This window comes from Magallana gigas, chromosome 5 (assembly GCF_963853765.1).
Source record: "Magallana gigas chromosome 5, xbMagGiga1.1, whole genome shotgun sequence".
NCBI classification, from domain to species: domain Eukaryota; kingdom Metazoa; phylum Mollusca; class Bivalvia; order Ostreida; family Ostreidae; genus Magallana; species Magallana gigas.
This window is the reverse complement of record NC_088857.1, coordinates 37540918-37557653: the sequence shown is the minus strand read 5'-3', so window position 1 is coordinate 37557653 and position 16736 is coordinate 37540918. Positions and strand designations below refer to the sequence as shown.

The 16736-nt window shown below is 32.6% G+C and overlaps 1 protein-coding gene across 4 annotated transcripts; it reads right to left on the bottom strand.

Moving 5' to 3' along the window:
- Positions 1–5545: 5545 nt before the first annotated feature.
- LOC105339795 (X-ray repair cross-complementing protein 5) lies at positions 5546–16173 on the bottom strand. 4 transcript variants are annotated; one of them, XM_066084955.1, is made up of 20 exons: positions 16133–16173; positions 13804–13885; positions 13349–13462; positions 12901–12975; positions 12745–12792; positions 12419–12473; positions 11526–11619; positions 11193–11271; positions 10725–10832; positions 10471–10547; positions 9863–9946; positions 9099–9195; positions 8787–8901; positions 8491–8579; positions 8171–8299; positions 7811–7922; positions 7256–7417; positions 6658–6758; positions 6356–6454; positions 5546–6066 (listed from the first exon to the last, which is right to left on the bottom strand). In XM_066084955.1, the coding sequence occupies exons 1-20, from the start codon at positions 16156–16158 to the stop codon at positions 5950–5952; spliced, it is 1863 nt and encodes a 620-aa protein (XP_065941027.1). In that variant the 5' UTR covers positions 16159–16173; the 3' UTR covers positions 5546–5949. The 4 variants fall into 4 exon arrangements, with proteins under 4 accessions (XP_065941027.1, XP_065941029.1, XP_065941028.1 ...); XM_066084957.1 differs by lacking the exon at positions 16133–16173 and adding an exon at positions 15188–15262; XM_066084956.1 differs by lacking the exon at positions 16133–16173 and adding an exon at positions 15188–15206 and having other exon boundaries at positions 13804–13899.
- Between the last annotated feature and the right edge of the window lie 563 nt (positions 16174–16736).

Sequence of the window (16736 nt, the reverse complement as noted above, 5' to 3'; positions counted from 1 at the left end):
TTGCATCGTTAGAACACCAGGTCACAAAAGTTTGTTTTCAGTCTATTATTTTGTTTCGCTTAAAAAACATCAAACAACCACGTCAATATGCAAACTTTTTTTTCTTCAAAAAAGGCCTTATTGTTCAAACCATTTATGACGTCACTGGCCAAAGTATATGTTGATTGTTGCTAAGTTATAATTTTGGATGCATGATGTATTTTCCTCGGAAGTATCCGATTAAAGATATTGACAATTCAGGCAGAAATTTTAAATTATGAGAAAAGACGAATTTGATTAGTTATGTCTTCGCCTTGGTTAATTTATATATGTCAGTGCACTATATTTATGTAATTTTTTTGCCTGTATATTTAAATGAACCTATCAATTGGTCATCAATTAAATTTTTTGCCCGATCACGAACTCGCGCGATAAAATCAAGCTGTTTACACCTGACAATCCATTTTATTGTCAAACAAACAAAAATGTGTCAATTGAAGGTATGTAATTATCATACAACATGTGTTGTGAAATTTTAAACGTTTGAATGACACAATAAAACGTGTGCTGCATCAATAGTTATTTCACAGGGGATAAAAAAAAACCCAACACTTGTATAATAGAAAAGTACGCGATGTGTGCTCATACGTCCTTAGACATTATAGAAGAGTTTGCATTGAAATGATATCATAAAATTTAACTGCTGTGCTGCCATATTCCATTTTTTCTCTTATAAGAAGATGGGGGAACAAGAGCGCAAATGATCATTTGGTTTTGTCGTAAAAAACAATTTCAAATTAATTTTTTTCCAACCAAATATACTAGATGATGTTATATTACAAGTTTACAAAAGCACAACATCTAACTACACTCAGTTTTTAATATTTTAACAAACGATAAGAAAAAAAATAAAATCTGAAGTTTTGGTGGTATCGAATCCACAACCTAAAAACCCTAACTCTATACTGTCACCTAATGTCTGGTGCTCTAACCACTGAGCCATTTCAGTCACAACAAACTTCATTGTTTAATGCTAAATGCAACTTCAACCACGAATTTACGGACTTGTAGTATTTCTCTAAAACGTTTAAAAGTATAGTGGGTCATCTCTACACGTTTTTGTTGATTGAAATCGGTTTGAAATCCTTTAAACCTTATATAGACTATGACAAACATATGGAGCCCAGACCCACTCTATAAAGGCCCTGTAACACCAAGCTGCGTCCCCACGGCGTGTTCACGGCGTTGTGAAATTCATGGAATCGCCGTAGGATCGCAAGGAAAATTCAGAAAAAATGTACAGTTTTATTTGAAAATTTTACAAGAGGAGATGTCACGGCGTCCTGACGGCGACCGAGGCGTTCATACGGAACTCCCACGTCGTGTAACTGCGTTTCCACGGAGTTCTACTTGGCGATTAACTGCGCTCTTGTCGAGTCTCCGCCGAGCGCTCATGACGTGCTAAGAGTTTTTACCGCGCGTCCACGGCGTGCTCTGCGCGCTGACTGCGTGCACAAGACGTTCTTTACTTCTTGGTAGGTTAATATTAGTTTTTACAATTATATGGGAAACAAACAAGAATTTACAACTATACTCTGTCCCGAGTTTTTGCTTCCACCGCTTTTTGCTTGATGTTTCAATGATAGTAAATACTTTTGTGCTCAAACTACGCTCATCCACTAATTTGAAAAATGTCCAGATTATCTGTTTTGAAACGCCCCCTCTACCGCTTTAGGTTTCAATACACATCAAAAAATTGAAAGTCTACGGAGATTTTGCATTGCATCAGCCATTAATAAGCCCGGATGATAATGTTAAAAAATTGCGCGATGTATTCCGAGTTTATTCCGAATGGAGAAAAGATGTAAACATTTCCCATTACAAATCTCCGTAAGAAAATTGTTTTCGTTCCTGTGAAATTTTATGAGTGAAAAGGGATAATTGTTCAATGAAGATATCTTGGATATATTTCCTTTCATCGATTTCAATTGTATGTCTTTCACAGGTATGTGTATTTTTATTAAAAATCATCAAAAAGTGATGGAGCAATAACTTGGGACAGACTATAGTAAATAAATGATTAAAAAATTGCTTTGATTTTTGAAAAGGTACATTGTAATTGAAACATAACTACTTCTAAACAATTTGTGAAGTACTAGGACAAAACCCTTAGTAGTCAGGTCTACAAAAAAGATCCGCTATTAGTTGTTACAAAACATAGAAAAGGTGTGAAAACATCAGAACCAAATGGCATGAATTCCATTGATAGGTCTTGGAATATTAGCAAATGCTACTTTTTACATAGTCATCTACATCCAGTTTGATAATTATTACACCGCTTGCAATTGTACAACAACCATTGTTCGAGTTTTCGTGGTCTTGATGACAACACACTAGAAACGCCGTGGGAGCGCGGTACAAACGCAGAAGGAACGCCACGAGAGCGCGATGAACGCAGCAGCTCATTGTGGTCACTGTGTGAACGCAGCCAAATTAAAAACAACTTGTTCAAACGCTGTGGATGCGCAGTGAGAACGCGATAGAGACGCAGTGAGATCCCAAAGGACTCCGTGAGGTCTCCGTTCAAGCGCAATTGACTTGCCACTGCGTCTACACTGCGATTAGCTGCGTTCCTTGAGCGCGCCGACGGAGCTCTCCTGGCGCTGTTGGAGATCATACAGCGCTGTCACGGCGACCTCACTACGCTTCTACGGCATGTTTATCAGAACGCAGAGCCACTGTGCGTACTTTGTGCATGTTGTAAGTGCGCGCCGTCGCATGGGGTTCTAAAATGTTCAAGGCGATCCCACCGCGACGGTCGAAGATGCCGTTGCGTTGTTACGGCGCTGTAGGAGACTCTACTGCGTTTACCATGGCGTTTTACATTATTTAAGGACGCAGCGGGATCGCCGTAAGGACGCAGCCCCGTGTGACAGGGGTTTGAAAGAAAAGGCATTGAAGTTCTAAAAATGACACTATTTGGAGGTTTTGACACGCATACGCAGGTTTAAATCAACCTATTCTAAATATTTAACATATTTAAAGGTTATATATCGATGTTATGGTAAATGTACATTGTTTTCAATGATTTAGAAAGAAATTATGAGATTTGTTCATACCAGAGACATAAATAACAATAATGTTATTTATGTCTCTGTTCATACTTAATTTTATGGTATCTTATCTATCCCCATATAGGCAGTTTACACGCCTTATTCACCCATCTTCTTAATCTTTTAACAAACTATTAACAGGTGTTTCGAACGAGCTTTCTGCGGGTGGTTCGATTTTTAGTGTTTTACTCATATTTAAAGTGTTTGATTTATTTTTCGTTCAAACAGGCTAGATATAGTTTTTGTGTAGTAATTTTATGAACCCTTAAAAATACTTTTCTATGTTATGGTTAGCAAAAACAAATTTACTAAAGGCAAATCTTAAATAATTTGTTGCTATTATTTGCGATCGTGAGTAGAATTAAAAAGATTATAGTTTGCATAGGTCGATTATGTATTGGTTATTGAATTTTTAAATCAAATTTAGAAAAGTATCTGTTGAGTTTACCTAGAGATGGTTGATTTAATTTTTTTAAACACAAATACTCATAAAAACAATTTCAAAGGTCGGGTCACTGCAGTGTAATAATTGGGTCAGTAAGTCATCCTTGATTTACTAGTATTAATGTTTAAAATTATTTTAACTAAAAAATGTTTTACCCCCCCCCCCTCTTTTTTATACTTTAGAACCATTTTAACATAAACTTGGACTTTGGGTAGTCCTTTCAACCAGGCCTGTCTATTTCATTGCTGGCCATTCAGCCTTGGCTCTCTGAAATCAACACGATCTGTCTGGCTTTTGAGTTACGACAACGCAATCGGTGTATATTTCCCTTGAAACCAGCATCATTTTTAACTTAGAACCATTTTAACTAGAGCTTGGACTTTGGGTAGTTGTGTCAAACAGCTAGCATTGTGACGTAGGCCTGTTTATTTCATTGCTGGCCATTTTAAATTAAGACTACGCAATCGGTGTATATTTCGCTTGAAACCAGCGTCATTTTAAGACGCAAGAAATATATAGTTACAAGTCCAAGGTCTTGTTAAAATGGTTCTATTTTGACGCGGTTACATCCTACTGAAAGCCGAAGGCCTTGTTAAAATAGTTCTATTATAAAGAATTGGTGGGGTTATTTAACTTTTTGTAATATCAATAAAATATATATAACCAATTAACCATATACATGTACATACAGTATTACCAAAGCCTCCATAAAGTGATTTCAAAATTTATAAAAAAAAAAAAAAAAATCAAATCAAATCAAGACATCAAAATACAAATGCTAAACTACAGAAATGGCTATAACTTTGATGTTTACATTTTTGCATATAAAGTAAGTAGCCGTTATATACATTTTTTTCTATCTTAAAAGAAGGTCCAGGAAATAAATGTGTTATAAAAATTTTGCAAATCCCTGTGGATAACCACATGGTGTTCTTGAACTGTTCCCCCTGTACGAAAGGAGTGTCGATATCCTGTGTTAAGTGTTAGGACACATCCTGGTTTTCACATGCTTTAAAATAACATCATTCTACTATCAAATACAATAGGGAAGTAGTTTTTTTTTAGCAGCGCAACACAGTTGCTTGTCTGATTAATGGGAAATTATGAAAGCGAACCCTATTCAAATTCTTAGCATTTTTCAACATCTTCCATTTTAAGCCATTAGATGCATTTCAAAATGGATAACAAAGGTGATATTGTGATGAAAAACCCCAACAATAACAACCCCAATTCAGAGTCAATCCCATGAAATGTAGATTACAAGTTGATGTTCAACCAAACTAAGATACCCTGTTTGACAATGAACATTTAGATATAATAGATATGTAGATAGGTTCAATACAGCATAGAATGGAGGATCGGTGTCGAAGTCCCTAGGTAAAACTGTTAACCAACTTTTTTCTTGTGCGTGAAATTTTCGCGCGGTTCCCAATAGCCTCATCATTGTTAATATTTATTGCAAAAACCAGTCGTTAAATGTTTCTAGTTTTTCAGACAGTCTTCTTCTTTATCACGAAAATAAGTCGTTGTGGACCAGTTTATATATGTCTGATAAACGCGAAATGAAGTAATTGCAAATAAAAGCTATAGCATTAAAACTGGCAAAATCTTTCATAATCTTAAGGATTTTTCTTTGAAAAAGGGAAACAACAACATACATAATTTTAAGTTTTAACAAAAATTTAAGAGTTCATGGGCCAGAAATAAATATTCATTATGTGTATTCCACTTGAGACGTTTCCATTACATAAGTGTTTATTCCTCTCCAGTATTCCTGTTTTGTGTTAGAAGGAAATTGATTTAAAGATTATCTATTTTGAAATAACCCTCAAAATTGCTCTTATTATGACTGTAGTGTTCACAGTTAATCTTTATTCTATACCATAGGTGCAAAATAAAATCTAACCCCACAAATCAACTTTCCACCCCCACCCCCAGGAATATTAATGATCCAAGCACTATAAATTGTTTCCCCTCATCCATGAAGATTTTTGCTCACTAAAATGAATGATTTTAACATACAATGTATTCATTGAATAACCAAGTGAAAATACACTATGTACATTCAGTGTAAAGCTGCCTTCTGTACATGCTTGTTCGTCTTCTCTGATAAATGATTAAAAAAAATAACAGAAGCTTTTTTATGTAAATGCATTTACTCACGATCTACTATGAAATGAAGCTTTATACACATTCCTAAAATTGGAACAAACAAAAAAGAATTACAGTGAACTTGATTCTGAGAGTTTTTTCAGTGTTGATGGAAAAGTGTACATTCCAAGAAAGAAGACAGCTTTTGCCTTTATTTTCTCTATGAACAATTAACACTGAAGTCATCTGCTACAAATAAGTGGAGTATGAAAGCCTCTCTGTCTCTCTATATGGAAACCAATCTGCTTTAGTGTCTTCCTGTTACACTCCAAAATGGTCATTAATGGCATCAATCAGGTCTGCTTTCTTGGTACCGGAGGCGGTGATCTTCTCTTTCTTCACAATCTCCTTCAAAACCGCCACAGTCAACTTCCCCAGCTGAAAGAAAATATTTCCAAAATAAGTGACAGTACATGAACAGTATCTTTTATCACAATGCCATTGGTGTCGATGGTTGGCTGACATACAAATTGGTCAAAATTTCCCCAAGAATTGCTTACTACGTTTCTACATGCATGAACATGCATACTGGCATTAGAACACTTACATGTACAATGATATATTCCAACCATAATGCCTTCAATCCTCAAATTTACAGAGATTTTTAAAGGAATCAACATCTCAATGTTAACTAAAGAAATACCAAAACAAAGAAATCGACAGTTACCCTCCCTTCCTCTGCTTCCTTCTTGACATCAATGGACGCAGATGCATCCGCAGTTTTGGCTTTTTTAGCTGCCGCATTCCCTGTGGCCCCTCCTGCTTTCTGCAATTCAAAGTAAAGGTTTACAGTAATGTCAATTCCTAAAGAAATGCAAGTAAATATTATCCCTGTAAAATAGCAAGAAGCATTCCAAGCAGATTAAATACTCAATTTTTTTTATAAATATTATTTATTATTTATACACTTTAAGAAGTGTATTTCAAAAAATTATTCACAGAACTGCAATCTAAAATCTCAGAAATTACCCTCTTTTTGGCCCCTGGTTCATATCCACTTGGAAACACCATGTCTTTAAAGTTATCAATAGCTTCTCCTGCCCTCTTTAACATTCTTTCATCATCAGGTACTAAAAATAAAATGATTTTCATTAAGCAGACTGAAAAGTCTGAAACTTGCTCAATATTCATGGTTTGTAACTACAGAGAAATTCTACCAGTACATGTTCATGCAATATGTTCTGATAAAAAGTTCTGCAAGGTGTACTGAGAACATCCAAATAGATAAAAGTTGCCAGATTTTTCCATATAAAATTCCCTTAAACAATTTGTAAACCACTTTACAACATTATCATTTGGGTGCTTTTCAATTTTAGCTGTATATTGAATCCTGAGGAGGAATTTCAAAGAAAAAACATTTGGGGCTTTTGTTATTTTAATAAAATGATGCATTTTGGATACAAAGGCATACATGAATATTAGATTATCAAGCAAATATGGATAGAAATGTAACTTGGGACAATCTATAGGTATGCTGTATGCTTATTTCCAAGTTGTGCTCAGTATGTTGTATATCTATCAATGAGTTGTGTTCAGCTTTCACTCTATACACCACTAGGATACTTACAAGTGAAGTCCTCCACCTCCTCCGGAGCTGTTCGGTCCAGGGCCAGGGCCTCAATGTTCCTCCAGTACTTCTGCAGGGACGGGTTCTCAAAGTTCTCGCTGTTAAATGTAAATTTCATCTTCTTGATCATCTCCTTGGCCTTTTCAACCTGCTCAGACCCCGCTGAAATGTAAAGAATAATGTCCATGCTCATTTTGTATTGGTATACACTTCTTTCCATGATAAATATTTAGCATTTGAAAACTGACAAAATTTCTTAATGTCTGTTATCTTAGGAGGCAAAAGTTATCGATAAAAATCAATGGTACTTACACTTCATTGTTGCATTAATTTTGTATATGAAACAATAAGTATAATATTAACCAGTGCGTTCTTTTACATTTTCAGCTAAAAAATGGGATTAATGTACCAAAATTCAATGGCATGTTGATTATAAGGTAATGCCATTACATGTAGAATATTTTTTTTAACTTAAAATTTGCATTTGTAACAATATAATTTGAATAAAATATTTCAATTTTACAAAGAATCTTTTAAATTTTTGTTTTGTTTCACCTTTTGGCTGCTCCTCAAATTTGACTTTTCTGAAATCGTCAGCAAAAGGGAGATAAATCACATGAAATCCAGGAGGTGAAATCTGTACATTCTGTTTATCAAATTCCTCTTCCTAAAACCATCAAAATAAATTAAAATTAGTCATCTATAATTTTCAAAAAGCAATAGTCAAGAGATGCAGCAAAATATGGTTACAATGAACACATAACAAATGTATGCTTATGGTTAAGTCAATTCTCTTTAATTTTTATTTTATCATGAACTGTTTGCATATAACATTTTTTTGTTTATAATGACTCGATAAGTTTCGCTTCTGCTGGTTCACCGTAACTGTATTTTACTGTATTGCTACAAGTTTACCTGGGGTACAAGAGCCACAAAGCGTGGAGGGAAGTTCTTGCCGCTGATGTATTTGCAGATGGCAGTTACGTCCCTTTCTAGCGACTTTTTGAGTAAAGCAGTGAACAATGTTGTACTGCCTGTAATAGTCTGAAGAGATAAGAACTTGGATTTACATGTAGGTCCCATGACAGTAATATTCCCAATATCATTGATGCAAAGGAGAGATGAACCAAAAATGAAGAACAACAAAACATATGAGAACCCTACAATTACAACCAATAAATATACATCTATGATGATTTCAAATCTTGTATTAAAGTATCTTTGCAGGCATTTACCGTTTCATCTGGATAAATAAACTGTGCTGGTTTTACGTGATAGTATTTCTTTAGAAGACTGGAAGGCTTGAATCCCATTAGTTTGAAGCCTGAAATGACCAATACATAGTATACCTCCATTTAATGTCTAAATTTTTATTGAAATAAATGTGCAGAAATTACAATATTTTGAACCTATTTTTCCAGCTTAAATATGAGCTATGGAATGGAAGTATTTGTGAATTCTATAATTAAGATTAATGACCTAAATGGCTATCATATAAATTAATTATTTTTTCGTAAATTACTCATCTTACCTGTCTCTCCAAAGTTTTTGATCTGATTAATTTCATCGTTTTCAAAGCTGATCCTTTTTCCTCCGTAAGTCTGTGCTTTCTTCAAGTCCTGTGGCATCAACACCTCACCAGTTTCCTACAAACAATGATAAAAAAAAAAAAAACATTTTACAGGTTTCTCATTACATTGTACTAATTTTGTAGATTCCAATGCGCTTCATGACTTGCTACAGTATCTTTTACATGAGGGATACCCATAAAATCCACGTATTAAGTTACTACAAATTTTGATGAATCCACAATAAATTCCACTCATTTCAAAGTCCCACTCACCCTAAGATAGGTCTTGGAGTGAGTTTTGAGTTCTTCATTGGTGTTCCTGGATAACTTGACAGCTGTGGGTTTATAACAAGGACGGACAAGTGTGTACCTGCAATAAACAAACAAATAAACTTGTCTCATTTAATATGTATATTTCACATCTATTTACTTCAAACTCAAGTAGAAGTCCCTGCCAGTATAACTGTATCTATTGGTACAGCAAAACTCGGTTATAACGAAGTCACTGGGACATAAGAAATTACTTCGTTATATCCGTAATTCGTTATAACCATATAAGAAATTCATTAAATTTACATAGCTGGGGATCCAAGATGACTTTGCTATATCCGTGAATTCGCAATATTCGTGTTCGTACTAAACGAGTGTTACTGTAATAGATTATATGCATACAAATCATTTAAGAAGCAACCTCATTACAGTAAAACGTATATCAAAGCGATGTATTTTTATTTTAAGCCTTAATTAACAAAAGTTACAGTCTAGTGAAAGAAAACATGTATATAGTAAATTTGCTATTAATAGTTATAATTACGAATTCGTTATACGGATATAACGAATTACAGATATAACGAAGTAAATTCCATAGTCCCTTGGACTTCGCTATAATCGAGTTATACTTACAGAGAAACAGTTCTAAACCCTATTTTAATCATGAACTCCCATATCTAATTAAAGCCCGGCCTATTTTCATCCATCATATTACTGTTATGCTTTTTCAAGCCCTGTCTCTTACTTATGTTTATGCATGTACTTACACTCCCACTCCTAATTCAAGTCCAGGTCCGAGGGTCAAAGGAATTCTTCTTAAGGCTCTTTTCTTGTGATCTTTTGATCGAACTCTGCAATTTCACAAACAATATGTTTCAATTACTTTCTGAAATTCAAGTATTATGTAATAATGTATACTGTACTCAAATCTTAATATTTTGGATGGTGAATTTTCACTTCTTGTGCTTTTCAACCTTTCCAAATTTAATTAAACATACATGTACTACCAAAAATGATACATGGATTCATAATAGACATAAACATATTGAATCCTAGAAAGAATATTTGTTTCAAAGCTTTAAAATGCCATTTTCTGCCTTATTTCTACATTAAAACATATAAATCTAAACAAAATTTTGCTCATAATTTAAAATTAAAAAAAAATCTTTACAAAATTCTAAAACTTACTAGGCTAAAAATAAGTTCTTTGTAGTAAGTGTTCTTATTGCTTTTCTTTGATTACACAAAGTATGTTAGGTTTGAAACATAAAAATTCTTTCCCTCCTTGGTGCAGTTTCATCTATAAACCTGTATATCGGTAATTATTTTTAGCTACAGTATTCATTTTCTTCCTTTTAATGAAGGCAACAAGTACCTTGTAAGAAGTTCCTCTAGTCTTTCTGCTGGGTTAGCTAGTTCTGTGAAATCATCATCAGCACTATATAACAGGTCCTATTCAAATAAACACATCAAATCATAGCTTATTCTCAGAAGTAAAAGGCTAACATTAATGTTTTATATCTCCCTCCAATTAATAATATACACATACAATACAATAAGAAATACTGGTACATATATTTCTTTTTTTCAAGTATAAATCTCTTACAACCAAATGTAAGTATGACTCACTTTGTAAAATTTATCAACTTCAAAACTTTCATTGGGTTTCTGGAGATGCATCAATTCCAGTTCTATTCCTGTCTCCTTTAGATCCCCGGCCTTTGTTTTGGCTTGGCGCTTAAAAGGTCATGGAAAAGTATACATATAATATTAATCTGTATGAACAATAAATATCAATTATTGTTCAATCGTAAATGAATACCGAGTAACTACCGGTAAACCTCTTAACTGATGGTACATTTTCAAGATGGAAATTGGTTAAAATGAAAAATATTTAAAAAATATTTTTCATTCTTTCGTACACAATTCCATTGAAAATGTTTTTATCTTTTTAGCTTCTTTCCAAAAAACCCCTGCATTTAAAACCTTTTCCTATTTTGACAGAATCCCTTCTTCAAGCTGCTCCTTCACTTTTAAGAGCCCGTTTCTTTGAGCACTTTTCATTGTTCACAAGCTTCTGAGGTCCTCATTACTTACCTGAAGCTGTGGGGCACCGGCATGAGGATTGTCATTATTTGTAAACAGCATGATGCGCTTAAACCCCACCTTCTGGGAACTGCAAGATTAAATGTGTATGCAAATAAATCTAATCACTTTAAAAAGCTACTAAATTAACTTCAAATGATGAAAGCGTAGAAAATGAAGATATTTCGTTTGTGTTGACCGAAGTTTGTTGTGAGTGGGCCAAAACCCATTAAAGCACCTAGTCCTGATTCAAATTAACCACTAAAGCACTTACTCTACTAATATGCAAAGCTGTGAGTTTTCCATACAGAAAGCAATTAATGAGGACAAGTAAAAGATACTGACCTGTTTGCAAACATATTTTGACATGTCCATAGTGCATCATTCAGAGAGTAAGCTGTGTTGTGGCCAAAGTCTTTCTCAAAACTTTTCATACCATCTAAAAATAAACAACATTCAATTAGTAACACTGTAATACAACCACTGTAAATTTCTTATTTTATGCAAGTTCTTACTCCTGCGATTCCTCCACTTTGAAAATCACAAGAAAATAACAATTAAAATAATAATAAATTAAAATTAAAATTAAAATACAAAAGGTATTGTCACATGTTCAACAGAAATGTTGCTATATGTCAGGAAACTCAGTATACTGTAATTTATTATGTCAAGTATATCAACAAGTCAAAGTTGTCAAGATATACATGTATATGTATTACCAACATGTCATGATATATTTCATAGATCATTATAAAGGTCCTACAAACATATCATGATATCAGTCCTACCAACATATCATGATATAGGTCCTACCAAAATATCATGATATAGGTCCTACCAAAATATCATGATATACATGTAATTCCTACCAACATATCATGATAAAGGCCTACCAGCTTATCATTATGTAGTCCCTACCAACATATCAAGATAAAGGTCCTACCAACATATCATGATATAGGTCCTACCAACATATCATGATATAGGTCCTACCAATATATCATGATATACAATTTAAGTAATACTAACATATCATGATATATAGATTATATCATGATATAGGTCATACCATCATATGATATACATGTAATTCCCACCAACATATCATGATGTAGGTCATACCAACATATCATGATATAAGGCAATCATATCAACTTGTGAAGACACAAGTCATAACAAGATGTTAAGATTCTAATGTTAGAACATAATTTTTTATGAATTCTTCATTGCACACTTACCATCAATCAAGTTCTCCAACTCTAGGATTCTTTCAGCACCTGGTTGCTCTAATCCCTGAAAGATCATAAAGGTAAGATTGATTGATTTTTTAGTTGGTTGTATGTCAGCTCAGGAATCTGAATAATGCTACTTGACATGATAAACATTATGTTTAAAGGGATATCTTCTAAATATACAGAACTTATAACAATTTTTTTCTCTCAAAGTGTTTTATGCTAAACTTTTTACATTTAAAACATAGTTTAGACCATACATCTCTATAACTTACAGGGGAGGAAATGAAAAACTTGTGTCTTACATGTGCATTAACACAAGGCTTACTTACTTGATACACATAGACATGCTTGAAGTCACTAGGATTCTGGGACTTTTCCTACAAAAAAATCATTTTCAGAAGTTGAAAGTACACTGCAGACATTATACATGTACGCTGTAAAAGAAAAACTCATTTGTTACACTATGTAATCAGACCATTTCTTACAGTTCCATAGAAGACAATCCCTACAAGATCTTTATCACTGCTGATAATCTTGTTCTGCAAAGTGGTTTGGGCACACTAAGAAAATACCAAAATAACAGTAAATTACACAATCATTGGTACATTCATTCAGGGACTTTTGTATTGAATCACTCATATTGTTTGACAGTTTCTTCTCTTAATATGAAAACCAGTATAATTTATTTTCACAACTATTTTCATAATAAAATATCTGTTAAAGATATTTTGAGGTGTTTTTATGGTGATTTGAAATTTTGCTTTATAATTTACCAGTGTACATTACCTTAATTTTGAAAAAGTTTGGAATTTATTAAGTATCAAAATAAGCCAAATGTTCACACTGCCAAAATGACCTGCTATTTCATTAAACAGAAAAATATTTAAAGCTAAATTAAATAGCATTTAAATAAGAAGTTTAATCTATTTTTACCCTCAAACAAAGTTGGAAATGTGACTCTTCTTCTTCATTGTCTTCATCATCCTTGTCAAACATGGACTTGGAGCAGTCAATCAAGAAAATTAAGCCATCCCTCTGTGTCACTCCCTAAAGGACAATCAAATGGATGCAACGAGAAATTAAAATTAATAAGTTTGAAAATTAGATATTCAAGTTTTCTGCCTTTTTTTTTAAATCCGTAAAAATTAATTAAATAAATGAAAAATATCTATATACAGGTACATGTATTTAAATTACATTCAGTGACAAACACAAACATACTTTATTTTTCCACTGTGGTAAAATATCCTCCATTATACACAAATTATATGTTATTATAATAACATGAATAGATGGAATAAAAAAATAGAATTTGAGTCATTACAGTGTTTCATACAATTCATTAAAGTTGAGCAATTAAATCTAAAATTGATACAAATCCCATTTACTTGAAAAGTGAATTCTTCCTCTTCATTGTCATCATCATCTCCAAAATTTGCAAAACCAAAGTCTGCCATTTCTTTGTTCACTCTGAAATGTATGAACTAAATAAATCATGTAACAAATGAGTATTATCTGATACATGTATTTATTTATTATGTAATTATTATATATATCGTGACACTCCCTAAATAAGATTAAGGGTGAAAGGAACATATGTTCTAGATTTACATATAAACTACATGTACTCAGGTCCAGTACAATTTCACGATTTAGCTATATAGCTTGAATAAGCTAAATAGCTTTATTAAGCTATTCAGAGAATCTTCATTTAGCTATTTTGTCATACATTTTTCTTAATTTTATTTGTAATTTTATCAGTATGTATAAAAAATCGCACTTTAGTCCAGTGATAGTTTTCAGCTTTGAACTGTTCTGTGAACAATGTATGTGAAGATTATCGGTACTCATCAATTTGCGTCTCCTTAAGAGACTTTGCACTAAAAGTTTTGGGGCAACTGATTCATGACCACACAGTTACTTCTTGAATGAAATATAAAGGAGGTCAGTTATGGTAAACAAGATAATTGATTGGTAATAATTTATCACAATGAGAAGAAATCATACTTATCCACACCTCATTGCACACAAAGTGGTTAACAGTTACCCAAACAATGGAAATATATTTTTTGCTTATAAGTGTTTAAAAGCTGCAGTGTTAAAACTATCTTTAATTGTGGTCAAGTTTATAATGGTCAATTGTGCAAATATGAGTAGCAAGTTAATTGCGATTTTTTGTCCATTTCTTGCAATAAATATTTTCTTCAAAAACTGCACATAAAAAGCTTAATTAAGCTATTTTGAATAGCTATATAGCTTTTTCAAGCTATATAGCTAAATCAAGAGATTGTACTGGACCTGGTACTGGTAAGACATAAAAGCCTTCTGAAATGGCCTCAGCAATGGTCACACAAAAAATGGCTATTGTCCAAAACTTATAATCTCTATGATAATTACAAATCTAATTAAATCAACATGTGAACTTAATAAAAAAAAATATGATGTATAAATATGTAAATGAATTTTTGGAATTTTGTAAAAGACATTTCATGATAACGAGATAGGAGAAGTTATGGTATTTTACATCCCACTTGGGGTATTATATCCCAAACAAGCTAATATATCCCAATTGGGAGATAGGTCCCAACCTGTATATCACAATCCGAATGGTGTATAACTTTGTTTAAATACTTTTAAGTTTAATTTACTTCTTAAAAGAAAACAAGACATTGACAGCTCGAACGTTACAAAGTCCCTTACAAATTAATATCGCAGTAGTTAATATGGGGTAGCTGGTGCATTAATTGTCCATCTATAATCTTTTATACTTACAATAAATGTTCAAATGCACAACAATCTACTCAAAAGAGAACAAATTCGAGATAAAGATACGCAAATAGAGAAACGAAATTGCTAAAACACTCTTTCTATTATATTAATTTTTATGTGATTATTTAAAAAAATACATGTTATAATTTCTTTCTAATTTTTCAATTAATTTGTGCTTCTAATTTAATTATTTAACATAAACCTATATTTTCGATTTGTTCTTATCTGTTCTTAAATTTTTTTCTCTAAAATTGGCGCCAGGCAGGGACGTACTAAAGACCTGATATACTAATGACCTGAAAGACCTGAAATTTTATATAAATGATACTTTTCTAAGCTTTTTATCAAATAAAATTACTTGTGGGGGTTTAAATCATATTTCCAGGTATAATTTTGTTTAAAAAATATCATAATGACCAGTTATTCAAGCAGAAATATGAAAGACCTGAAAATTTGAATTCACCTGAAAATTTCAAATGACCTGAAATTTTATATAATTGATACATTTCTATGTTCTGTGTCAATATTAATGTCTATTTGTAAGTTTTTAATCATATTTCCAGGTATATAAGTGTTAAAATATATCATACTGATCAATTATTTACGCAGGAATACGAAAGACCTGCATGAAAATCTGGGCTGACCTGAAATTATATATAATTGACACATTTCTATATGTTCTGTGTCAGTTTTAATGTCTATTTGTGAGTTTTTATTATATTTCCAGGTATATAAGTGTTAAAATATATTATTTACACAGGAATATGAAAAACCGGAATATTTGAATTGACCTGAAAATTTGGGCTGACCTGAAATTTTGTGATGATGTAGTTGTACACCACGTAGGTCATCTAACAGCCCATGTTTAAAACACAAATGCCTGAAGTTAGGCCTTTCCAGGGTAGTTCACAACACTAAACATTTTTTTAAAAATATAAAGGGTCCTACTCTGTCTTTGGTTGTACACAGTGCATGAAGTCCTATTCTATACCAGCATGTGCACGTACGAGCGATCTGTCTTGGGTTGTACGCTTCAATTCCAACCTTAGATGGGGATCGCACTCCTGCGTAAATAACCGATAATGGTGCTATTTAATGATATATTTCAACACATATATACCTGGAAATATGATAAAAATGCACAAATATACATTAAAATTTACACAGATTGTGAGAATATACAAATGTATCAATTATATAAAATTTCTGGTCAGTTAATATTCAGTTCCATGGCGATTCAAATTTTCAGGTCTTTCGTATTCCTGCATAAATAATTGATCGGTATGCTATATTTTAACACATATATACCTGGAAATATGATAAAAACTCAACAATAGACATTAAAATTGACACAGAACATAGAAATGTATCAATCATTTAAAATTTCAGGTCATTTTTAAATTTCAGTTCAATTCAAATTTTCAGGTCTTTCATATTTCTGCGTAAATAACAGCTCATTATAATATTTTTCAACACAATTGGAAATCTGGAAATATGATGTAAACCCCCACAAAGTAATTTCATTTGACCAAAATCTTATAAAAGTATCATT